General features: G+C 42.5%; 1 protein-coding gene across 1 annotated transcript; it reads left to right on the forward strand.

The window, feature by feature from the left end:
* Positions 1-19,982: 19,982 nt before the first annotated feature.
* On the forward strand, positions 19,983-26,101 carry CHRNA5 (cholinergic receptor nicotinic alpha 5 subunit). The gene is made up of 5 exons (XM_060260277.1): positions 19,983-20,134; positions 21,361-21,405; positions 22,147-22,256; positions 23,330-24,161; positions 25,922-26,101. Exons 2-5 carry the CDS (start codon positions 21,379-21,381, stop codon positions 26,081-26,083), a joined length of 1,131 nt encoding a protein of 376 aa, XP_060116260.1. The 5' UTR covers positions 19,983-20,134; positions 21,361-21,378; the 3' UTR covers positions 26,084-26,101.
* The last annotated feature ends 324 nt before the right edge of the window (positions 26,102-26,425 follow it).

The following is a 26,425-nucleotide window of genomic DNA, read 5'->3' on the forward strand; positions in this document are numbered from 1 at the left end:
TGATGGACCTGTGCTCCATATTTTTATCTAAACCCCTCTTGAAGGTGGCTATACTTGTGGCCGCCACCACCTCCTGTGGCAGTGAATTCCACATGTTAATCACCCTTTGGGTGAAGAAGTACTTCCTTTTATCCGTCTTAACCTGTCTGCTCAGCAATTTCATCGAATGCCCACGAGTTCTTGTATTGTGAGAAAGGGAGAAAAGTACTTCTTTCTCTACTTTCTCCATTCCATGCATTATCTTGTAAACCTCTATCATGTCACCCCGCAGTCGACGTTTCTCCAAGCTAAAGAGTCCCAAGCGTTTCAACCTTTCTTCATAGGGAAAGTGCTCCAGCCCTTTAATCATTCTAGTTGCCCTTCTCTGCACCTTCTCTAAAGCTATAATATCCTTTTTGAGGTGCGGCGACCAGAACTGCACACAGTACTCCAAATGAGACCGCACCATCGATTTATACAGGGGCATTATGATACTGGCTGATTTGTTTTCAATTCCCTTCCTAATAATTCCCAGCATGGCATTGGCCTTTTTTATTGCAAACGCACACTGTCTTGACACTTTCAGTGAGTTATCTATCATGACCCCAAGATCTCTCTCTTGATCAGTCTCTGCCAGTTCACACCCCATCAACTTGTATTTGTAGCTGGGATTCTTAGCCCCAATGTGCATTACTTTGCACTTGGCCACATTGAACCGCATCTGCCACGTTGACGCCCACTCACCCAGCCTCAACAGATCCCTTTGGAGTTCCTCACAATCCTCTCTGGTTCTCACCACCCTGAACAATTTAGTGTCATCCGCAAACTTGGCCACTTCACTGCTCACTCCGAACTCTAAATCATTTATGAACAAGTTAAAAAGCATGGGACCCAGTACCGAGCCCTGCGGCACCCCACTGCTTACCGTCCTCCACTGCGAAGACTGCCCATTTATACTCACTCTCTGCTTCCTATTACTCAGCCAGTTTTTGATCCACAAGAGGACCTGTCCTTTTACTCCATGATTCTCAAGCTTTCTAAGGAGCCTTTGATGAGGAACTTTATCAAAAGCTTTCTGGAAGTCAAGGTAAACAACATCTATCGGGTCTCCTTTGTCCACATGTTTGTTCACCCCCTCAAAGAAATGCAACAGGTTAGTGAGGCAAGATCTTCCCTTGCAGAACCCATGCTGAGTCTTCCTCAATAACCCGTGTTCATCAATGTGCCTACTCATTCTGTCCTTGATAATGGTTTCTACCAACTTTCCCGGTATTGAAGTCAGACTGACTGGCCTGTAGTTTCCCGGATCTCCTCTGGAACCTTTTTTAAAGATGGGGGTGACATTTGCTACCTTCCAGTCCTCAGGAATGGAGGCAGATTTCAATGAAAGATTACAGATTTTTGTTAGAAGATCCACAAGTTCAACTTTGAGTTCCTTCAGAACTCTCGGATGTATGCCATCCGGACCCGGTGACTTATTAGTTTTTAATTTGTCTATCAGTTGTAGGACCTCCTCATTTGTCACCTCAATCTGACTCAGGTCTTTCAACACCCCTTCCAAAATTAGTGGTTCTGGGGCGGGCAAAAAGTTCTCATCTTCTACAGTGAAGACGGAGGCAAAAAATTCATTTAGCTTTTCAGCCATTTCCCTATCCTCCTTCAGTAATCCTTTTACCCCATGGTCATCCAAGGGCCCCACTGCCTCCCTGGCTGGTTTCCTACTTCTAATATATTTGAAGAAAGTTTTATTGTTGGTCTTTATGTTTTTTGCAATATGCTCCTCATAGTCCCTTTTTGCCTGCCTGATCACAGTCTTGCATTTGATTTGCCACAGCCTGTGTTCCCTTTTACTAATCTCACTTGGACTGGTTTTCCATCGCTTAAAGGAGTCCTTCTTACCTTTTACAGCTTCCATTACTTTGTTTGTTAACCACGCAGGCCTTTTCTTATGCCTGTTTGTGCCTTTCCTAACTTGTGGTATGTATTTTATCTGAGCTTCTAGGATTATAGTTTTAAATAGCGTCCAAGCTTTCTCAAGGGTTTTGACCGTATGTACCTTTCCTTTCAGTTTCTTCCTCACATGCCTCCTCATCTCAGTGTATTTACCCCTTTTAAAGTTAAACGTGGTTGTGGTGGTCTTTTTGGACAACTCCCTATTTATACAAACGGTGAAATCAATAACATTATGGTCACTGCTCCCAAGCGGCGCAATCACTTTTACATCTCTCACCAAGTCTTGGGCATTACTTAGGACCAAATCCAGGATCGCCCCACCCCTGGTAGGTTCTGAGACCATCTGCTCCATAGCACAGTCATTGAGAGCATCAAGAAACTCAATCTCTTTCTCTCGACCAGAACACATATTGACCCAATCAATCTGTGGGTAGTTAAAATCACCTATTACAACACAGTTTTTACGTTTAGCCGCTATCTTTAAGCCTTCCATCATATTATAATCGTCCTCTCTCTTTTGATTTGGTGGGCGATAACAAACTCCCATAGTTAAATTTCCTTTTGGGCCCTCTATTTCAACCCAAAGCATTTCTAAAAGTGAATCTAATTCTCTGATCTCAGCCTTACTGGACCGTATATCCTCTCTGACATACAGAGCCACCCCACCTCCAACCCTTCCCTCCCTATCCTTCCGATATAGCTTATATCCAGGAATCACCGTGTCCCACTGATTCTCCTCATTCCACCAAGTTTCTGAAATTCCCACAATGTCTATGTTTTCTCCCAGCACTAAACATTCCAATTCACCAATTTTACTTTGAACACTTCTAGCATTTGCATACAAACATCTATAATTTCCCAGGCGAGCTAGGCCCGCCACCTTCCTCCTGCCGCCTCGAGACACTGGCAGACAGTCCATATTGTTTGTCACCTTCACAGTGGACAACTCCGGTCCGTTACCCGGTAGAAAAATAGCAGCTAGCCCTTCATCTCTTTGAGACGAGTCCTCCCGAACCAGAGACATTTCATCTCCTGTCGGCTTTCCCCCAAGATTTAGTTTAAAAACTGCTCTGCCACCTTTTTGATTTTAAGCGCCAGCAGCCTGGTTCCATCCGGGGACAAGTGGAGACCGTCTCTTTTGTACAGCTCCCGCTTGTTCCAGAAAGCATCCCAGTGCCTAACAAACTTAAACCCTTCCTCCTTACACCATCGTCTCATCCACACATTGAGACTTCTAATTTGTGCCTGTCTCTCCTGCCCTGCACGTGGAACAGGTAGCACTTCCGAGAAGGCTACCTTGGAGGTCCTGGCCTTAAGTCTCCTGCCTAGCAGCCTAAATTTTTCCTCCAGGACCTCACGACTGCATTTCCCCACATCGTTGGTGCCAACATGCACCACGACCACAGGCTCCTCCCCAGCACTGTCTATCAGTCTATCTACTACACGCGTAATGTCCGCTACCTTCGCACCAGGCAGGCAAGTCACCATACGGTCAATACGCGGTTTCGCCACCCGGCTGTCTACTTGCCTAATGATCGAATCACCAACTACCAATACCCCCCCTCTCCCCCTGCTCAGGGATGGTTCCTTGGCGCGAAAGGATTCCCGCTCACCAACCGAAGAAGAGGTCCCTTCTGAGGGCGCATTCCCCTTATCCTCAGCACGGTGCCCTGTTCCCTCTCGACCCTCACGCTCTCTGGCAGCAACGGGGCTGCTACGTTCAGATATTACGTTTTCAAAAGGTCACCGTCGTACAGATGCAAATCAAACTGATATCATCCAAACTTAACAGAAATCACATTGTCCTGCTTTTTTTCCCCATAGTAGTCTGTTTATTTGAAACATTTTTATGTTGCCTTTCCATCCCAGTTCAGGGTCTCCACAATAGCGAACAGCCAAAACATTAATTTTTTTAAATATACATATATGAAAATAATAAAAAGAGTTCAATGTACAGGTACATAAATATATGCACATAAGGCAATATTAAGATAGTGACAGGGAAATCCTATAAAGAGTTACTGCAGTATAAGCCTATTGACGTCAGTGGATTTAGGGTGGAATAATTCCATGTGGGCTTGCACTGTAAACCCTCCACATACTCAAAGCAGACTGTGTAAAAAGATGAAATCCAAATAGGAAATGACAAATAATAATTTGGATAATTTATGGTATCTATGCATTATTTTTTAAGTGATTCTTCTGCCGTTTGAAAAATAATTTATTAGTTATGGATTAGTCATGTTTGAAGGATATGTATGAGGTGCCTGTATTGACTTACAAATTTGGGTGTGGCATAAGGTTATGATGCTTGGGGAGAAAAAAAATCAAGCTGCAAATATGATTGGAAATTCTGTCTTGATATGAGGAAGTATTCCATATTTCTTATCACAAGCTGTTGGTCTTCCACTTTGGTTTGTATGCTAGTGGTGTTTTTTCAGCTGGCTGGTATTTCCAAACCCTCCATGCGGGTGAGCTTTCCCCACTTTTAGAAAATGGTCTTTATGGAAAGATAAAAAGGTAAAGGTAAGTCTCCTGTGCAAGCACCTGTCGTTTCTGACTTTGGTGATGTTGCATCATGACGTTTTCACAGCAGACTTTTCTACAAGGTGGTTTGCCATTGCCTTCCCCAGTCATCTTTACTTTTCCCCCAGCAAGCTGGGGACTCATTTTACCAACCTCGGAAGGATGGAAGGCTGAGTGAACCTTGAGCTGGCTACCTGAACCCAGCTTCTGCCGAGATCGAACTCAGGTCGTGAGCAGAGTTTAGCACTGCAGTACTGCAGCTTGCCACTCTGTGCCACGGGGCAGATAGTGGATCCTAAAGTCAACGGAAGGTACCAAGTCTGTAGATCCAGTTATTTTAATAATAAGAATTATGTGGAATTTGAGACTGCTGTTGTATAATGCTGCCCTGAGAGAGGCGTGAATCTGAATTTCTCTTCAGAATATCCAAGCTATATCCTAAATTACACCCCCAGTTTTAATTACTCCAGTGATATTTTTACTTTAATTTGATCTGTAAAACCAACTAAAGAGCTTCTCAAAAGCTCTTTTATTAATACAGAGGAATGGCTGTCCCATTCTTGATCTGTGATTTCTAAAGATCGCTTTCATACTGAAATGAATTTCCCAGAGCCAGTCTGCAATTAACTCATCGATTTAAAACCCCAGATGAAGATTTCAAGGGTCAGTTTTACACAAAATGCTCAGTTTTTTGAAGGGTCTGCCAATGTTCCCATTGAGTGAAGCCGGGTCAAAAGATGGGTAAGAATAATTTGGACGTTATCAAAACAGAAAAGATTATGCCTGCTTCATTATCTGAGCATTCCCGCACTAAGCCTCTGCTGCAGAATTATATACTGGGGGAAGGGGGTGATCATAACTACCACTTAAAAAACATTCTTGTGCTAAGGAATTATATATAAAGCATCTAGCAGCCTAACTAGGGATGTGAGTTGGCGGTAATGGCCGCAAGATGGTTATATGGATCAGGAAGTGCTTGGTTTGATTCTCCTTATTGCCACAAATTTAAGTTATTTTAGGCAAGATGCTCTACTGGAGTTCCTCCCCTTCCAAAATTTGGAGTTTCGCAGACAGTGAAATCTGCCTCATGGAGTCAACAACCTGGGCTCTCTTGCTGCCTGTTCCGGTTTTACAAAAAGACCCAGATTCTGACAATTATGCATATACGCTTGCAGTGAATGAATGCATTTTCCTAGGACGTTTATTCCCACAGCAAGGTAGCAGAAGGCAAAAAAAATTGGGGGAACCACTACTTGAGGCCAGAATTTGGAACTGTATGAGAGGAGAGGTGCATGTAGGACATAGATGTCTTCTGTGTTTTTGTTTCTCACAACAAGCTAGTCTCATGTTTTCCGTTTTTTCCTCCTCTGTAAAGTCTCTGTGCATTTGGGTGTGGGTTTTTTTTAAAAATGAGAAAATGCAGTCTTAACAAAATCAACGGTCTCAGTAAATTCCAGATGTGCCCAAGTGGTCGTGGTCGAATTTGTTAAAGGACTGTCTACAGCGGTCCCCAACCTTTTTGGCACCAGGGACCAATTTTTCCATGGACCGGTGGGGGGTGGGGGGGGGAGGTGGTTTCGGGATGATACAATTGTGCATTTTATTTCTATTAGTTTGGTGTGGTGGTGAAGTGTGCAGACTCTTATGTGAGAGAACTGGGTTTGATTTCCCACTCCTCCACTTGCAGCTGCTGGAAAGGCCTTGGGTCAGCCATAGCTCTTGCAAGAGTTGTCCTTGAAAGGGCAGCTTCTGGGAGAGCTTTCTCAGCCCCACCCACCTCACAGGGTGTCTGTTGTGGGAGAGGAAGGTGAAGGCGATTGTGAGCCGCTCTGAGACTCTGAAATTTGGAGTGGAGGGCAGGGTTTAAATCCAATGTTGTCTTATTACTATTGTTAGTACTACTTTGTTATGTAATGAAATAATTATACAGCTCACAGCCCGGTTGCTAACAGGCCATGGCTCAGCACTGGTCCACGGCCTGGGGGCTGGAGACCCCTGGTCTAGGAGCTAACAAATGAGACCTTGAATTTGGATGAGACCATCAACATAAATGCATCATTCCTAACTAAAAGGACTCTATGGCCTTGCCTCACTCTTCTTTATCAAGTGATGATACGTCCTAGCTGATGATCTCCCTGAATTTATCTAATATTAATTGCAAAACAATCTTAATAAAAATATGCTTAGCTTTGGGGTACTGATTTTGAAAAAGAAGCAATACACACAAGGCTGTTGCTGGTTAAGGCACTGGACTTTGGCGGGATTTGGAGCCTGGAGTGTATTTCAGCAGGGAAAAGAGGGCAAGACGTTTCCAGCCGAAGGCGCACAGCTGGATAAGGATTCACAAAGTGAGGAATTAAGGGGAAGTCTCATTTCCCCAGATACGGTAATGAAAGCCAGGGAGAGATAAGCAAAGATAGTTAGGATAACTCAAAAGCTTGCTGCCTGTTTTGTGACATTTTGGTTGCTCTTATTATGTGGACTATTTATTTAAGGAAACCTGGTGCCGGAATAATCCAGGTAAGCACTCTTTTGCTGAATGTAGATGTCAGGTAGTGAAGATTTTGCCTGAACTGTGTAAAATGCATACGTTTTCTGCTGGAAAAATCCTAAATTGTGCTGAGGGGGGTGGGAAATGCTTGACTTATTAAGGGTGAAAGACACAAATGAGAGACATTACCAACCAAAATGCTGATTCATGCCACTGAATATCACATTTTTGTCCTGCCTGTCTTGCAAGGAGTTTAAAACCAAATACAGAGGATTATTTTCGCTCTTTGCAAGATTGATGAAGATTCAGAGGCTGTCGCCGAGCAAAGTTGAGTCAAGGGGTTTCACAGCCGAAGGAAGATTTAATCTCAGGTTCATCTTAAGACCAAAATTGTGCTCTATGATGACATAGGTTCACATTATGCCAAACACCTGCATCCAAAGGGGAGGCTACAACAGGCAAGAAGGCCGACTTGTTCATAAAAGCAGAATCATAAATAAACCTAGAACTTCTGATCGATTAGACCTGACCAATAAAAATGACACTCGGCAAAGCTGTGGGCTATTCATTGACTTAATGCCTGGGATGTATCTGCCGGGAAGTATTAGAACGTATCTCTGACCTGTGTAAAGGTAAAACGCTACACATTGTAACTCTAACAAATTGTGCAATGGAAGATGAAAACTTGCTTGTGTGGTATTCCTTGCAAAACTGCCTGGCTAAGCAGGTATATGTGAAGCCAGGGACTTTGAAGTTAAGAAACGTTCTTTGAATGTCAAATATGGTAAATTGACAGTTTACTGCAGAGTATATACCAAGCCACCACAAGTGGAGAAGAAATCATTGTGGAAGTAGCTTTTCCCTGAATGCCGGCATTGTGGGTTTTCTTTTTATACCTTTTTTTTCATTCTCATTCAGAACCAAAACCTGTTTATTTTAGATCAAGATGGGTAGCCATGTTTGTCTGTAGCAATAGAAAGAGCAAGAGTCCAGTAGCATCTTTAAAACTTAACATTAAATATTTATTTCTTCTGAAGAAATGAGGCTTGTCTCATGAAAGTTCATACCCTGCCACAAATTTTGTTAGTCTTTAAGGTGTTGCTAACTGGACTCTTGCTCTTTTCTACTGTTTGTTTTAGTTAAAACTGCTTTTATGGAATTAAATTAAACAATGTATTTGGATATTGGCCACGTAGTTATTGAATTGGCACTTTGTACTTGGAACAATTGCCAAATCTGAATACATAGTACAAAAATTGCTGTATAAGAAAACATTTCCAAAAAGTTAAAAGTCTTCATTCGGATTCTTAATCATGCTGTTAACCCTCCGAATGCTCATGTTTATTGCATAAAACTGAACTATTCAAAACAGCTTTTCTGCACGGGTAACACAGCTGCACTGTGTATAGCATGGTTCACAAACTTACTTGAATAAATTATTAGGGACTGTGGGCTATAGTACCATAATATACTATGGTCTGATCCAGCAGGGCTCTTCAGGTGGGTAGCTGTTTTGGTTTGAAATTGAACAACGTTTGAGTCCAGTGGCACCTTTAAGACCAGCAAAGTTTTAGTCTGGATATAAGCTTTTGTGTGCATGCACATTTCTTCAGATTGCACACAATTGGCATCTGAAAAACTGCACACTGTCACAAAAGCTTATAGCGGGAATAAAACTTGGTTGATCTTAAAGATGGCCCTGACCTCAAACGTTCTGCTACTTCAGACCAACAGGGCTCCCCACCTGAATCTAGTTTTACACTGGGTCTAAGCTTTCATATTCATGCACACTTGAGGAAGTCTGTTTCTGTATCTCTGAAGAAGTGCACATGCACAGGAAAGCTTATACCCGGAATTAAACTTTGTTGGTTTTCAAGGTGCCCCTGGATTCAAACTTTGTTCTCATAAGAGAGATATGCTTTAATTTCCAGTCTGAAACGGTACAGCCTCACCTTAGGGAAGCCTCTACCACCTCAGCCCATATCGGAGGCTGGTTTGTTGTGGCCACTCTCCAAAGCATCCATTTTTTCCAGGGGAACTAATTTCTCTAGCTTAGAGATCAACTGTAATTTCAGGGGATCCCCAGGCCCCACCTGGAGCTGGCATCCCTACCTGAATCTAGTTTAATTCTAGTGTTATAGTGTCCTGGCCCCACTGATGGACCTCCTGATGGCACCTGGGTTTTTGGCCACTGTGTGACACAGTGTGTTGGGCTGGATGGGCCATTGGCCTGATCCAACATGGCTTCTCTTATGTTCTTATGTCTGGGGCAGTGATGCTCTGAATTCTTGGTGCTTTTTTGGGGGGGGCAACAGTGAGAGGGCTTCTAGTGTCCTGGCCGCACTGATGGACCTCCTGATGGCACCTGGGTTTTTTTGGCCACTGTGTGACAGTGTTGGACTGGATGGGCCATTGGTCTGATCCAACATGACTTCTCTTATGTTCTGAGTATAAGCTTTGGTGTCCATGCACATGTAAAGAAGTCTGTTTCATGTCTCTGAAGACCTGTGTTTGCACACAATAGCTTACGCCCAGAATTAAACTTTTGTTGGCCTCAGAGGCAAAGTTCCCTCTAAGCTATGGAGTCTTGTGAGCAGACTTTGTGAGCTACTGGCATTAAAGCTATGAGCTACTGGATAAATTAGTTTGCCCTGGGGCCATTTTTTTGTGAGCTAAGACAAAAAGGTGCGAGCCAGTTTCTCAGTTTAGAGAAGAAGAAGATGATATTGGATTTATATCCCGCCCTCCACTCCAAAGAGTCTCAAAGTGGCTCACAATCTCCTTTCCCTTCCTCCCCCCCCACAACAGACACCCTGTGAGGTAGATGAAGATATTGGATTTATATCCCGCCCTCCACTCCGAAGAGTCTCAGAGCGGCTCACAATCTCCTTTACCTTCCTCCCCCACAACAGACACCCTGTGAGGTAGATGAAGAGATTGGATTTATATCCCGCCCTCCACTCCGAAGAGTCTCAGAGAGGCTCACAATCTCCTATATCTTCTCCCCCCACAACAGACACCCTGTGAGGTAGATGAAGATATTGGATTTATATCCCGCCCTCCACTCCGAAGAGTCTCAGAGCGGCTCACAATCTCCTTTCCCTTCCTCCCTCACAATAGACACCCTGTGAGGTAGATGAAGAGATTGGATTTATATCCCGCCCTCCACTCCGAAGAGTCTCAGAGCGGCTCACAATCTCCTTTCCCTTCCTCCCCCACAACAGACACCCTGTGAGGTGGGTGGGGCTGGAGAGGGCTCTCACAGCAGCTGCCCTTTCAAGGACAACCTCTGCCAGAGCTATGGCTGACCCAAGGCCATTCCAGCAGGTGCAAGTGGAGGAGTGGGGAATCAAACAAGAACAACTCCTATGAGAGTTATGGCTGACCCAAGGCCATTCCAGCAGGTGCAAGTGGAGGAGTGGGGAATCAAATCCGGTTCTCCCAGATAAGAGTCCGCACACTTAACCACTACACCAAACTGGGAACACTGCTCAAAGGTGCCACTGGACTTGCACCCTGTTCTGAGGAGAGAGCCACTTTAGTGTCCAGCAAGCCTGAAGTGGAACAAATTTTGAACCCAGTGGCCCCTTGAAGACCAACAAAAGTTTAGTCAGGGTATTAGTTCTCCTGTGGACGCACATTCCCTCAGACACCGCCTGAGGAGATACAGCCACCCTCCCCTCAGCGAGGCCTCCACCACCCCCTCAGCCAGCGCCTGCAAGGCGACGAGGGCCAGCTCGTCCTCGAGGCTTTCCCGCCTTTTTCTCCTCCCCGTCGGGGGGCGGGGCTTCGGCGGCAGCGGTTGAGCGGCTCTTGCGGGGACTCCTCAGCCATGGCCGGGCAGCCTCGGCGGCGGCTCCGTCCCCTCTTCCCGCTTCTCCTCCTGTCCCTCGCCCGAGGAGGGACCCAGACGGGCAGCCTCAGAGGGGCGGGCGGCGGCGCTGCTGCTGCTTCTCTGGGTAAGGAGGTTCCGGGGGTCGTGCGAATGGAGCTCAAACCCGGGCACGCGTCGGGGCGCCCCTCGCTCGCGCCTGCAGTGGGGCGGGGAGGGGGGGTGGCAGGCTTAAACGACCCCTGGCTGCGCCAACACTACTGCTGAAACACTGCTGGGTGCTGTAATTATTAGTTTATAATACTTTAATATATAATCTGTGTGTTACTATATAACACTAAAGTATTAATATATAACACTAAAGCATTGCTGTGTGCTGTAATTATTAGTTTTTAATACTTTAATATATTATGTAATTTATAAGCGTTAATATATAACACTAAAGCATTGCTGTGTGCTGTAATTATTAGTTTATAATACTTGAATATATTATGTAATTTATAAGTGTTAATATATAACACTAAAGCATTGCTGTGTGCTGTAATTATTAGTTTTTAATACTTTAATATATTATGTAATTTATAAGCGTTAATATATAACACTAAAGTATTAATGCATAATATTAAAGCATTGCTGGGTGCTGTTATTATTAGCTTATAATACTTTAATATATTATATAATCTATAAGTGTTACTATATAACACTAAAGTATTAATATATAACACTAAAGCATTGCTGTGTGCTGTAATTATTAGTTTTTAATACTTTAGTATATTATGTAATTTATAAGCGTTAATATATAACACTAAAGTATTAATGCATAATGTTAAAGCATTGCTGGGTGCTGTTATTATTAGTTTATAATACTTTAATATAGTATATAATCTATAAGTGTTACTATATAACACTAAAGTATTAATATATAACACTAAAGCATTGCTGTGTGCTGTAATTATTAGTTTTTAATACTTTAGTATATGATGTAATTTATAAGCATTAATATATAACACTAAAGTATTAATGTATAATATTAAAGCATTGCTGGGTGCTGTTATTATTAGTTTATAATACTTTTATATATTATATAATCTTTGTATTAATATATAACACTAAAGCTGTGTGCTGTAATTATTAGTTTATAATACTTTTGTATATTATGTAATTTATAAGTATTAATATATGACACTAAAGTATTAATGTATAACGTTAAAGCATTGCTGTGTTCTGTAATTACTAATATATAATACTTTGGATATGATCTGGAGAGAAACCGGAGAGAGTCATAATGCTATAGATAAGGCTGTATTGATTGTTATATTGCTGTTGGTACTCTTACAATTATGTGCTTTTTGTGTTTTCAGTGCCAGTAGCATTATTAGTTCTGCTAGTGATGGCATTTTCGATACTCCTTGTGATTATTATCAGTTCTAATCTCAATAATGTCAATAAAACTATATATCTAATTATACTAGAAGTATAATATTGAAAGTAATGGATCACATTATAAGTTTGCTTAGTGTTATTAGTTATAGTTTTTTGTAGCATCAGTATTGAATCAGTCGCATTATCAATATTGCAATATCTGTTGCAAATATCAATATACCAATAAAGCTAATACAACTCTATTATAGTTATACTTAGTATTATTAGTGATTGCATTCATAATAGTGAGGTCTTATCAATAACAATAATGCTAATACTAATATAACTTTGTTATTGTTATACTTCTGTATTAGTATTATTAATGATCACATTAATAATAGTGAAGTCTTATTATCAGTGGCAATAATGCTAATATAACTTTGTTATTGTTATACTTCTGTAGTAGTAGCATTAGTGATTACATTCATAATAATGGGGGTCTTATTATTTAAGACCAATAAAGCTAATATAACTGTATTATAGTTGCATTTATATTAGTGATAATATTTACAATACTGGGTCTTACTATCAAGACCAGTAATGCTAATATACTATATTGTAGCTAATACAATTATAATGCTAGTGTTTATTATGAAAATATTATTAGTGCCGGTAGTACCAATATAGCTATACTTGTAGTGTTCTTAGTAATTTTATTATAATATCATTTATTAATCAATGGTAATAGAGCTGTAATATTATTATATTACAATTATTAGTTCCATTGTTGGACATTGGAGGAATATTGATATGTCTGTCTTGATTTCTTTTGGCCTTTTTTGTTTCAGGTATATTGTTATTGGATGCTGATGTTGGCGGTTTAATATTCCCCCCCTCCCCTGGTGTTTATTGCATGCTCTTAACTGATTTTTAAAAAAAACACCTTTTTAATACCTTAAAGCAGCACGAAAGTATTAAAAAAAATAAAATTTAAACCCCTTCATTCCTAAATGTAGGCACTGCCATAGTTTCCTGGGTGCCCCCCCCCTCCCCCACAACTGCCCTGCAAAAGATTTCTTCCCAGTCTTCCTTTTTTTTCTAGACTGAAACTGGTGCAGTAGAGCCGTGCAGATAAGAACAGAAAATGCTTCTGCCTTACAAAAGAGACGATGCAGGATTTTGGAGTTTTAAAATAGCTGCTTTTGCTTGGAGGGGGTAAAAGGAGGAAATCCTGCAGGGATTTAAACAGATAAGGACACATTTGTGTAACCGTGGCATGGATTTTATTTTTGCTTTTTGGCCTTTGGAGGATTTCACATGCTTAAATCTGATTTGAAGGAGGGTTTTGAACATCAGTATTGCAATGCTAGAGAGATAATGCAACAGCAGTGGAGGTCAACAAACTGGCTTTAGATCTTTTTTTTTTTTTTAAACCCAAAAATATATAATGAAAATGGTTTTAAGAGTCTCATGCTAAACAGTTCTGTTGCAGTTCTCTTTTACAGAAAGAAGAGTGAGAATGTTGTGAGATTGTTTCATTTATTTATTTATTTATTTTTCAAATGCACTTTTCTCTTACCTTTCTGCTTTGATTCACTTAGGTTCACACTGGGAACACGGTCTGCTCCTGAGACCTATTTGCCCTCACTTTGTCTTGTAAAGCATTCAAGCATTTTTATGGTGCCTCAGCATCTGTACTCCTTTTTTTTGCTCAGTGGGATGTTCATTTTTCACAAAAATGGTGGATCTGTAGCAGGTTCCTGAAGTACCCACACCATTCATAGTGATGCTGCTTCCTGCAGTGTTTAGACAAAATCTGCTTTGCTTAGCGTCAAGACAGTCTGGGGACTGGTATAAACTGAAATCAGCTTCCTTGCTTAAAATATGCAGTGTGTTGTAAACCAGAAATATATGCAAAAGACTGCAGCAAGCTCAAAAGTTTACTGAGTGTTTTTTTTTCCTGCTGCCAGAAGTGCATGTCAAAGCACATGGAATAGGTGCTTATTAAATAATGTCCCATCTTCAGTGTCTACATACTGAGGCTGGAATAGTTTTTAAATTGTACGCTTGCTGTACAGAGGGGCGGTGGCTTGTAGAATATGAAAATAAAATAGTCTCAAAAAACCTGGTTTCTTCAGTTTTAGTGCAGGATGTGAAGAGATGGTTGGTTGAGTCAGTCGAGAGCCTCTAGCTGAAATCAGTGGCTTGATAGTTAACTTTGAAATTTTTGTTTTTCTTTTACGTCATTTCTATCCCGCCTTTATCTCCAATGTGCACCCAGAGTGGTTTGTAGTTTTGTCCTCTGTTCCATCCTCACAACAACCCTGTGTGATAGATTAGGCTGGAAGGGTATGACTGGCCCAGGGTCACTCAGCCAAGCTCCCGTGGCAGTGCAGAATTCAAACCTGAGACTCTCAGATCCTAGTCTGATGGTCTTAAAACAAAACCCAGGTAGCCCTCAATAATAAATAATACAAACATATTGCAGGTTAGAGTGGCATTACCTGGAACAAACGTTTCTAGGAATTAAATATTTTTGTCTGCATAGTCAATAAGTAGAGGTGTGCTGTGGGCCAAGTAAATACAAGGGTCTCATAGCTGTTCACCTGTGAATTAAATGAGTCAGAATCACACAGCTTCATATGGCTCCCTGGGTGGAATATTAATTAATGCATATGAGAAAGTGTGCTCTACTCCATACACATAATTTGTATATGTTACAAAAAGGTGAAAGATGTCGTTGTAGCCCAGGCTGTAGTCTGATGCTCACATCTTTGGGAGTAAACCCCATTGAATTTGGAAGGTCTTACTGGAATTCCAAGGAAGCATGGGATTAAGGTGATCCTGACGTATCGCAGTTTCACAAATTGTTTGGTGTGAAATGCAGTTTGCAAACTGCATGATTTACAGTCTCTGACTTCACAGTGCAACCCTAAACAGAATTACGTCTTTCGAATCCATTGATGTCAGTGGGCGTAGCGGGGTGAAACTCTGTTTAGGATTATGCTGCAAGTTTTGTCTCCACACTTCTTGCAGATAATTTTACCTTAAGCAAGGGTGTTAAAATTAACAATGACAATGCATCTACTAATAACAAGCACTGGGATTAAAGTTATTGGGTTTTCTTATGCTTTACTTAACGGGAGGGGGGTGTTGGGGGGGGGTGTCAGCACACTCAAGAGAAATTTGAAAAAGGAGCTTTTATAGACTCCCCAGAAAGAAAAATCCTTATTTGACTATGTCAGGAAATTACTGTAGAAGCCGAAATTGGCTTTGTAGCAATTGTGTGCCAACGTTTCCTTGTGTAGTGGTAACTGGTTGTTAAACCTCAATCCTGTTAAAGACAAACGACAATCCGTGCAGCATCGCAGACCACATCTGCGGCTTGTTAGAGGCCCGGAGGCTGTGCCTGATTTGCATATTATTTACATAATTGTTAATTTGTATTCACATCCATAAATCTTGTAGGATAAACGCACAGCATAGGAATATTTTTTCCTTAGCGTTACTGTCACTGACATACATGCAACGTTTTCCCTTTCCTTCCCCCCCACCCCCAGTTTACTTATTTAAAAATTATTATTTAAGATTACAAACAATGGACGTGGAAAATTGGCAGTTTGGGTTAGTTAAAATAATATCAAGCGTTTGCAGTAGTAACCACCAGAATTAGAAGTCCACAGCAGGAACCAGTCACTCTCAAGGTTTTGAGCACAGTGCAAGTTACTCCACTTCAGGACTCTCTCCTGGTACTATTATCAGCTGTTTCATAGAGATTAAGCCTCAGCTGTTATAGCATAAAAGTTATGTTTTTGTATTCTTAGCGATGATGACATGCGCATACTTAAGAGTAAGCCCCCATAAACTCAGTGGGAATTCTATTTTGATTAAACATACAAAAGATAGGGCTGTTTACTAAGAAGTGGTTTTCTGGGTTTCTGGCCATTTTAGCAGATGGCTGGTGAAATCCACAAGGGGATCCTTAACTGTTGTCTGTGCGGTGGCAGCGTGGTGCATTATTGTTATTGCCGGTGACTTTGCCAGACAACTTGTGAGGCTACATACAGCTCAAGCAATTACATTGAGTTACGTTGATGCCTTCAAAATGCCACGCGCTTTCCAAATGATTTAAAAGGAAACATTGCTCTGCTGTTAAGCTCTTAATCCAAAGATGTCGATGTACAGAGGCTAGCGGAAGGGCAACTATAACAGACAATCAATAGACAAGTCAATTAAACTTCTTTAAAAAACAGGTACTGCTTGAGTCTCCCAACGGTTTGTTGCTAGGCTTGCAAAATCCATTCTGCAAATGCAGCTTCTTCTGGTATATAAAGTGTTTCTGGTTTTGCCTGAAGTTTTCCATCTTTTCAAATTGCCAGGATAAATTTTTGTACATGAGCCGGATAGTTTTGTAATGTCAGCAGCCACATTTTCTGTATCTGTGGCTGCTTCTAGTTCCACCGGATTAGTTTTGCACTGCTTGTTCAAAATCCGCATGCATTTAATGGGAATTAAGAACCTTGCAGTTGTGTCACTGAAAGTGATGCTTGGCAGATGACGATATTTAGCTGTAGGGCCAGAGCAAGAAAATACTTTGGATATGGCAGAATGCAAGACTCTGAGGTAGCTCCTGTTTTTGTTGAAGATGGTCTTGTCTTGTTTGATGTACAAGATACTGTGCTGTAATAATAATGGCAGAAGAAGTACTTTCCCCCCCTTTCTCACAATACAAGAACTCCTGGGCTCTCAATGAAATTAAAGCGCAGTAGGCTTAGAACAGCTCAAAGGAGGTCCTTCATCCAAAGAGTAGTGAACACATGGAATTCATTGCCACAGGACATGGTGGTAAGAGGCAAAAGATTTATGCGATCTGAAGAGAAACCAGAGTGGTGGCTACAAGTGGTGAAGAAGATGAAGAAGAAGAAGATGTTGGATTTATATCCCGCCCTCCACTCCGAAGAGTCTCAGAGCGGCTCACAATCTCCTTTACCTTCCTCCCCCACAACAGACACCCTGTGAGGTGGGTGGGGCTGGAGAGGGCTCTCACAGCAGCTGCCCTTTCAAGGACAACCTCTGCCAGAGCTATGGCTGACCCAAGGCCATGCTAGCAGGTGCAAGTGGAGGAGTGGGGAATCAAACCCGGTTCTCCCAGATAAGAGTCCGCACACTTAACCACTACACCAAACTGGCTCTCCAAACTGGCACAGACAACCTCAAGAGAGGATTGGAGAAACATATGGAGCAGAGGTCCATGGGTGGCTCTTAGCCACAAGGTATAGATGGAACATTCTGTCTGAGGAAGTAATGTTTTGTATCCTCGGTGCTTGTGGGGGGCAAGAGTGGGAGGGCTTTTGAAGTTCTGGCCCCACTGGTGGACCTCATGATGGCACCTGGGTTTTGGGCACTGCGTGACACAGAGTATTGTGCTGGATGAGCCACTGGCTTGATCCAACATGGCTTCTCTTCTGTTCTTACATTCTTAATTGTAGTGGAGGTACTTTGTTTACAGGGGTGTTCGTTGTATGTCTTTTAATACTAGAGCTGATGCTGGCTGGGGTGGAAAGGAAGGATAGACAGAGACCTGGAGACCAAGCCCTACAAGGAAAGGACTTGGGAAAGTTCAGTCTGGAGAATAGGAGGTTAAGGGGGGGGGGGGTACAGAATTGCTCTCTTGAAGTGTCACTTAGAGGGGGGGCAGGGAGCTGTTCCTGTTGGCAGCAGGGGATAGGACCTACAACAGTGGGTTTAAATCACCAGTGGAAAGGTACTGACTGGATATTGGAGGGGGGGGGGCGAATTCCACTAAGAGTAGTTCAGCAGTGAAACTGTCTGCCTAAGGGGGTGGTGAGCTCCCCCACATTGTCAGTCCAAGCTGTGGCTGGCTGAGCACTTCCCTGTCAGGGATGTTTGAGGCTGATCCTGCATTGAGCAGGGGGTTGGACTAGATGGCCTGTGTGGTTCTTTCCGACTCTTATGATTTTATGGCCATGTGATTCATAACCGGGTTGGACTGCAGTAGAACACCTAGATTCATTCCAGTAGCACCTTGTTGTTGTTCAGTCGCACAGTCGAGTCTGACTCTTTGCGACCCTGTGGACAAAGTCAAGCCAGGCCCTCCTGTCTTCCACCATCCTCTGAAGTCTGCTCAAATTCGCATTAGTTAACACTAGTAACGCTGTCTAGCCATCTCATCTTTTGCCGTCCCCTTCTTTTACCTTCTGTCTTTCCCAGCATCAGGATCTTCTCCAGTGAGTGCTCCCTTAGCTACCAATAATTTTAGAGACTGGAAAACCTCCAGTGGGTCTCTTGCTATACCTGAATCTAGCTGCTCATGTCTACTAGAGCATGTAGTAATCTGGTACATTCAGTTTTGATACAGGAGACTCCCGTTTGAATCCTTTTTGAGCCCTGATGTGCATTGGGTGACTTCAAGCAATGAAGTGAGAATTGCCTGTATGTGATCTTGCTGTCCCAATGTGATAGACAATACACCAGAAAGAGTCAAGGCAGCAGTCCTTCTTGAAGGTCAAAACCGGGTCTTAAATCATGTACCCAAATCGCCACATCTGGGGGTTATAGGAGGACACTGTCGTACAGCAAAGCAAATGTTTCTGTAGATAGCCTGAAGCTGCTACACTTTAATAGGGTTTGAACCAAGGTTTGCAGCAAATTTAATCTTTCATGGACGCTATCAAGTGTAAGAACAAGCAGACCTATGGATTAGTTGGTGCAGCACAATACTTTCTTAAAGATCAGGGGTGCCCAAACTTGCTTAACAGAAGAGCAACATAGAATAAACGTTGTGTGTTTGAGAGCTGAAAGACATGAACGTCAGATGTTTGAGAACCAGGAAGGAAGAAAGGAAAGAAGGAAAACAAATAGATGGGAGAGGTGGAAAGAAAGCAAGTTTAACTTTAAATGCATTCTCCAAGCCTCCAACTAGCTTGGCTTGATTTAAAGAGACAAATGCCTTCTGCAATCTGGCCAATGGGATGGAGTGGGGGCTTGCGAAAAGCCACATGTGGCTTTCAGATCACAGTTTGGCCACCCCTGTTTTTTATTTTTCCATGCATTTTTTAAAAATAACATATGGACCAGACTGTTAAGTATCACAGAAGAAGTCCTAGGCTTCGAGACTACACTGCACCAGGGGCTGGTTCTTACCCCTTGTTCTCACTTTATTCCAGCACCCTTTTCTGTCTTCTGGCTTTGTGTTACCTCCCTTAACTTAGCAGTCTACTGTATCTTCTTGCTGCTTTCATTTGCATGCTTCCAACTCAGTAAATCATCATCTCTGAGAGGAGACAGTAGGAGCACAGAGGCAGCCAGCCATCTGCCAGGTGCCCTTATGTGTGGGTTGTCTGGCAGCCTCTCCAGGGTTTGCACCTGGAACCAGTGCTCTCTTTGGAAAGGAAGCATATTAGTTGAATGGAAAGGATTTGAGGTGTGGTGTCCTAATGCATCCTGAGCCCATTCTACGTAGGATTATTATCCTGTTCAATGTGTCTGGGTCTGGTACATCTGACAGGCAAATGTGGCAAAGAGAAAGCTACGGACATTTATTACAGAGTTGGAGGATTGTGGCTTTCCACAGGATTTAACTTTCTATCAAACCTGTTTTCCTCTGGAGATATATATATATATATATATATATATATATATATATATATATATATATATATATATATATATATATATATATCAGTGGACAAATCTGTCAGTTTGAGAAGTTCACTCCATTCTCCATACCTTGCTTTCTTTCACCTTTGCTACGCTAAATTTTTATGAGTTCCGAGAAAGCTTTTATATTACATTGAAGCTCATTTTCCTTTTGTGTAGGCACAGCGGAACCTTCCTTTATTGCTAAAAGTGAAGACCGTTTGTTCAAGCACTTATTTGAAGACTATGAAAGATGGGTTCGCCCAGTGGAACGCTTAAACGATACCATCAAAGTGAAATTTGGCCTTGCCATTTCGCAGCTGGTGGATGTGGTATGTTACAAAGCTTTGCTGGTGCTACATAGTTAAATTGGAAATGTGGGCGTTTTGGGGTGCAGTGAGTCGGTGCTTGGAGGCAAATGATCTGAGAAGTTTTCACCTTGCAGAGTGCTGGAGCGTCACAGACCAACAGAAACGTCTCACCTGCATGCTCACACCTATGCCCGCCAGTGGGGGAAGTAATTAATTAATAATAATTAATTAATGTATGGCATTGCGTGTAGTGTAGCTAGGAGATTGTAAGATTTCCTGGCAGCCAGAAGTTCTAGCTCTTTTAGCATTACGCACCGTTAGGTGGCAAGCTAGACTTGTGCCTCTGCCTCCTAGCCCTGGTATTCCTTGGAGGTCACCCTTCCAAATACTAGCCAGGGCCAACCCTACTTATTTTCCAATATCTGACGAGATTGGGCTGGCCTGGGCTACCCATGTGTTTCGGACTTAACGATGGTGATTCTGGACAGTTTACAGTTTTGCACTTCTGTTGAGACTTTTACCATCAATTCTTGGTAAAGAAGGGACTGTTCTTCTCTCTTACTCTAGTTTACAGCGTCGTATTCAAGGGCCATTTATAGAGGGGGGGCAGTGTGGAGAAATGCACAGCTCCTGCTATTATATAGTATGTTGCTCAGACAGACCAGGTGGAGATCTCATTCCATCCATAAAATGCACATAGTCTCAGCTTGTCTCAGAGCAACATGAAGAAGAAATATTAACCCTTTAAGAACTCCTGCTTGGCTTTGCTGTTTGAAACTAGGCTCTTCCTTAAAAAAAATTGTGTGTGTGTGCTTGCAGGCCTGGAAATCACGGTGACTTCTGGCAACCCCTAATGCAGCTAGGACATTTTTCAGAGAGGTGACTTGTATTGCCTGCCTCTGCATCCCGGCCCTGGTATTCCTTGGAGGTTTCCCTTCCAAGTGCTTGGCCCTGCTTAGCTTCCGAGGTCTGACAAGATCGGGCTTGCCTGGGCTATCCAGGTTGGGGGCGGCTCCTCCTGTTATGATTAGCAGTTTAAAGGGGGAAATGCTATTCAAAGGACTCGTCCTTTCTCCTTTTACAGGAGCCCGGTTTCAGATTGCAAAGCAGTATAGAGGTCGAAGGGTTAATCGACATGTGGGACAGTATTAGGTCAGTAGCCCTGAATGATAACTGCAGAATAAATGTCATGTGTTTATGAACCCCTGTCTTGAAATGTGAAACACTTGTGATTTGTTTTATAACAGGATGAGAAAAACCAGTTGATGACGACAAATGTGTGGTTGAAGCAGGTGAGTGGAAATTTTCATTCTGTCTGTGATGCTGGGGGAGATGCTGAATTCTGCCTCCAGGATTGGTCACCGAGGTCTGAGTTCTTCATTAACTGCATATCCCACCTTGCTGCTAATGTAGATGTAAAATAATAATTGCATCCTGTTAAAACACGGAGTAGCTTCTTAAAAAATGCTTGCTGTCTGCTTAAGTTATCTGAAGAATCTTTTAGATATGCTATATTCCCGGAGAAAAGTTTGGCTTCACTTAGTTAATAAGAAGAAAAATGGGAAGAAAAATGTTTTTTTATTTCTGTACTGGAAGAAATCTGTTTATTTCTGTACTGGAAGAAAAAAATGCCTAATTCTGTTGATCTAATTTGTAACAATTTCCTGTCCTGTTTCTGTTGGCATTTCAAAGCTGATCTGAAACAACAAAAAATGAAAATGTATCCTAGGAGCTTATGTGTATTGCTGCCGCTGCCTAAGAAAAATGCTTATTGTAGTCAGTACGTTAAATTTTTTTTTTAAGGAGTTGGGTTTCAGATGCTCCATTCTGTACTGCCTGTTTCAAATTAATTCTTTTGTGTTTATATTTGTCATTATCTGGAAAATTCCTAATTCATATGTGTGTGTGCATATATATATGTGTGTGTGTGTGTGTGTGTGTGTGTGCATATATGTATGTATATGTGGATGGATGGATAGATAGATATTTAAAGACTTGTTTTTATTTTTGAAACACTTTTCATCGCTTTATAGGAATGGGTTGATGTGAAACTGAAGTGGGACCCAAAAGAGTATGCAGGAATAACATCTATTCGAGTCCCATCAGATTCTATATGGATTCCAGATATAGTTTTGTATGACAAGTAAGCACTTCTTGTTTTACTACATAATAATTATTGACCGGCCAAAAGGCTTTTGGCATCGGAGAATATTAATGAAAGGAGTTTTATTCTTAAACTGCTAATGTAAACAATGTTTTTCTTCATGCATGATTCAGTGTACTGTGTCCTTGGTATAAGGGTCTTTCTTTCTTTATGTTGTTTATAGTCTGCCTGTCTCACAGAGTCTCAAGATGGATTGCACACAGTGGGTCCATAAAGTTAACAAAATGGGTCATTCCATACCCAGTTCATGAGGATTTTAGAAGTCTGGAATTATCAGAAACAAATGAAGCATAGCATAAGTCTTAACGTGACACATAAAGCAGTGCAGAGATTACATACCTAGTTACAGTAGGCCATGCACTACAGGATAGACCACAGTCCCTAATAATTTATCCAAGCAAGTTTGTGAACCATCTTATATGATGCAGCCCTATTGCTTGCACAGAAGAGGAGTTGATTTTTATACCTTACTTTCCTCTACCTGAAGGACTCCCAAAGCAGCTTGCAATCACCTTCCCTTCCTCTCCCCTGTGTGGTAGATGGGGCTGAGAGAGCTCTGAGAGAACTGGGACTGATTCAAGGTCACCCCAGCAGCTGCATGTGGAGGAGTGTGGAATCAAACCCTGGTTCTCTAGATTAGAGTCCGCTGCTCTTAACCACTATGCCACACTGCTTCCCTTAAATACAGGGCTTTTTTTAATAGCAGGAACTCCTCTGCATATTAGGCTACACCCCCCTGATGTAGCCAATCCTCCAAGAGCTTATAGTAGGCCCTGTACTAAGAGCCCTGTAAGCTCGTGGAGGATTGGCTACATCGGGGTGGTGGTGGTGGTGGCAAAGGAGTTCTTGTTACAAAAAAAGCCCTGCGAATAGTTCAGTTTTGCACGCTGTTGAAACATAAAATTAAAGTGCTTACTTTAGCATGTGAATTAATACCACAAATATCAGCAAACAACTATGTAAAATGGAAGCTTTTCCTGGGGAACAGATCTGTTTCAGCATGTTCCTCTTTAATACTCATTGCAGGGTTTTTTTTTTTTTTTCTTTTCCAGCGCAGACGGTCGCTTTGAAGGCACCACGACCAAGACTGTAGTGAAGCACGACGGCACTATTGCTTGGACTCCACCCGCCAACTACAAAAGCTCCTGTACTATCGACGTGACTTATTTTCCCTTTGACCTCCAAAACTGCTCCATGAAGTTTGGCTCCTGGACATACGACGGCTCACAAGTGGATATCATTCTGGTGGACGAGGAAGTTGACAAGAGGGACTTCTTTGATAATGGAGAATGGGAGATTGTGACAGCAACTGGGGTCAAAAGGAACAGGACGGATGGGTGTTGTTGGTACCCATTTATTACGTATTCGTTTATAATCAGGCGCCTGCCTCTTTTTTACACCTTGTTCCTCATCGTCCCTTGTATAGGGCTGTCCTTCTTAACTATCCTCGTCTTCTACCTCCCATCTTACGAAGGTGAGAAAATCTCCCTGTGCACCTCTGTGCTGGTGTCTTTGACCGTCTTTCTTCTCGTCATCGAAGAGATCATCCCGTCGTCGTCGAAAGTCATCCCCCTTATCGGCGAGTACTTGGTGTTCACGATGATTTTCGTGACGTTATCCATCGTCATCACGGTGTTTGCTATCAACGTCCACCACCGATCCTCATCGACGCACACCGCAATGGCGCCCTGGGTCCGCAAGATATTCCTTCACCAGCTTCCCAAACTGCTTTGCATGAGGAGCCACATAGATAGGTACTTTCCTCAGAAGGAAGATGCTGACAATCCCGACGGATCTGTGCCCTCCCGGAATACGTTGGAAGCTGCCTTAAATTCTATCCGCTACATCACAAGGCACATTGTCAAGGAGAACGAAGTACGTGAGGTGTGTGCGTTTGTTGCGATGCGGTCCTCCAAGGAAGTCAGAAGTTTGGAAGAGGGGGGAGACACAAGTGCTTAGATCAGGGGTCCCCAGCTTGGTGCCTAGGGGCACAATGGGGGCTGCTGATTCCTTTCTTGCTGCCCACCAAGTGTTGTAGAAAGTAGGTGGGGCTCAGCAAGGCTTTTGATTGGCTGCACAAGTTCGTTAAAATGTTGACTTCAGCTGCCACCACAGCACTGGGATCTTCACTGCATGATATTTTTTTTGCAATGCTTGCATTTATAAGAGGGGATAGTGAGTTTGACCAAGAAGCATTTAAGATGATTATTTTAATTAGGCCTGTTACATCAGTGAAGGGAATTCGAAAGAGCCGGAGTTTTACAAAAAGAGATGAAAGCTGAGGAGTAATTCTCTGTGACTTGAAAGCACAGTTGGCCTTTTGCTCTGAAGCCTGAACACTGAGTCCACAAGAAGTATGTTGACTTTCATGCAGCAGCGGCATCTGTTAGGCCTCCTAGCGTTTGTCTCTTTGGATTCATGGAGTCAGGGTAGTGTAGTGGTTAAGAGTGGCAGGCTGTAGTCTGGGAGAACCGTGTTTGATTCTCCACCTCCACATGCAGCCAGCTGGCGACCTTGGGTCAGTCACAGGTCTTTTAGAGCTGTTCTCTCAAGAGCAGTTCTCTCAGAGCTCTCCTAGCCACACCTGCCTCACAAGGTGTCTGTAGTGGGAAGAGGAAGGGAAAGGCAATTGTAAGCCACTCTTGAGTGAAGGGTAGGATATATAAACCCAACTCTTCTTCATCTTCACTGATGATGCTCTAAATATGCTTATTTATACCTTGGCTTTTTCCCCATTGAGGACCTAAAGTCTCCATTTTATCTTTACAATAACCCTGTGGAGTAAGTCAGGCTGAGTATGTGATACTAAACACCCAGCAAGCTTCCTTAGCAGAGTGAGGATTCGAACCTGGGTCTCCCGGGTCCTAGTCTGATGCTCTAACCACTACACTGCACTGATGGCAAATTTAGCATCTTTTAAATAGCAAGGTGTTTTGGGTTTTTTGTCTTTAATTGTTGAAAGTCTTCTCCCTGGAGTTCCTGTCACATTTTTTCAGCTCTTACTGAAACAAGAAACAAGGCAGGAGTTGTGGCACCTTTAAGACCCAAGTTTTATTTAGAACGTAAGTTTTCGTGTGCTCTCTAAGCACACTTCATCAGAGGAGGGGATCAGGTATTGTGGCTGGAATACATGCAGTTTGTTGATTAAGAGGGCAAACTAACTGATCACATGGTCACATAAAACAGTGCAGCTCGGCCATTTGGTCTGGATAGCCATAAAAGGTAATAAAATTCCCTGCCAAATGGTGTTTCTGCAAATCTAGGTAAATCACAAAAGGACATGGATTTCCTAGTTGTAGTCCACCCAAGAAAAGTAGCACAGTCTGTGCCTGAATAAGAATGCATATTTTCAAATAATTGGAAAGTGTGTGTTATAGTGGTTAAGAGCAGCGGACTCTAATCTGGAGAACCGGGTCTGATTTCCCACTCCTTCACATGCGGCCAGCTGGGTGACCTTGGGTCAGTCACAGTTCTTTCAGAGCTCTCTCAGCCCCACCTGCCTCACAGGGTGTCTGTTATGGGGAGAGAAAAGGAAGCTGCTCCAAGGCTCCTTCAGATAGTGAAGGGCAGGGTATAAAACCAACTCTTTTTCTCCTTCAAGCAGTGCTAATATTTCTTTTCTTATATTTTCTTTTGTTTTTTAGGTTGTCGAAGATTGGAAATTTATAGCTCAGGTCCTGGACCGCATGTTCTTATGGACGTTCCTCCTGGTTTCGATAATCGGATCGCTGGCACTGTTTATTCCAGTAATTCATAAATGGGCAAGCATAATAGTACCAGTCCACTTTGGAAGCACAAATACATAAATGTACGTGGGCTAGGGCAGATTTGAACCGATTTTTCTATGAATGTTGATCGTGATTCAAGCACAACTTAAGTCTTGGCACAATTTATTATAGAACGATGAAAACTTTATAAAGAATGGGGTGGGGAGGGGAGGGGCTAGCACTGATATCGAAGCACAAACACAGAACATTCTTCTTAGCTCATAGTTCATCATCCTCACAATAAGTCAGGACTGACCAGTGAAGTATCGCTGCTGGCAAAAAGCATGAGGGGCCAGGCAGACAACTAGGGCCATAGGACATAGGGATGCATTTCCTATAATAAGGCATGGTGTACATTATAGATTATTTCAGGCATTCAAA

This window comes from Heteronotia binoei, chromosome 19 (assembly GCF_032191835.1).
Source record: "Heteronotia binoei isolate CCM8104 ecotype False Entrance Well chromosome 19, APGP_CSIRO_Hbin_v1, whole genome shotgun sequence".
In the NCBI taxonomy this organism is placed as follows: domain Eukaryota; kingdom Metazoa; phylum Chordata; class Lepidosauria; order Squamata; family Gekkonidae; genus Heteronotia; species Heteronotia binoei.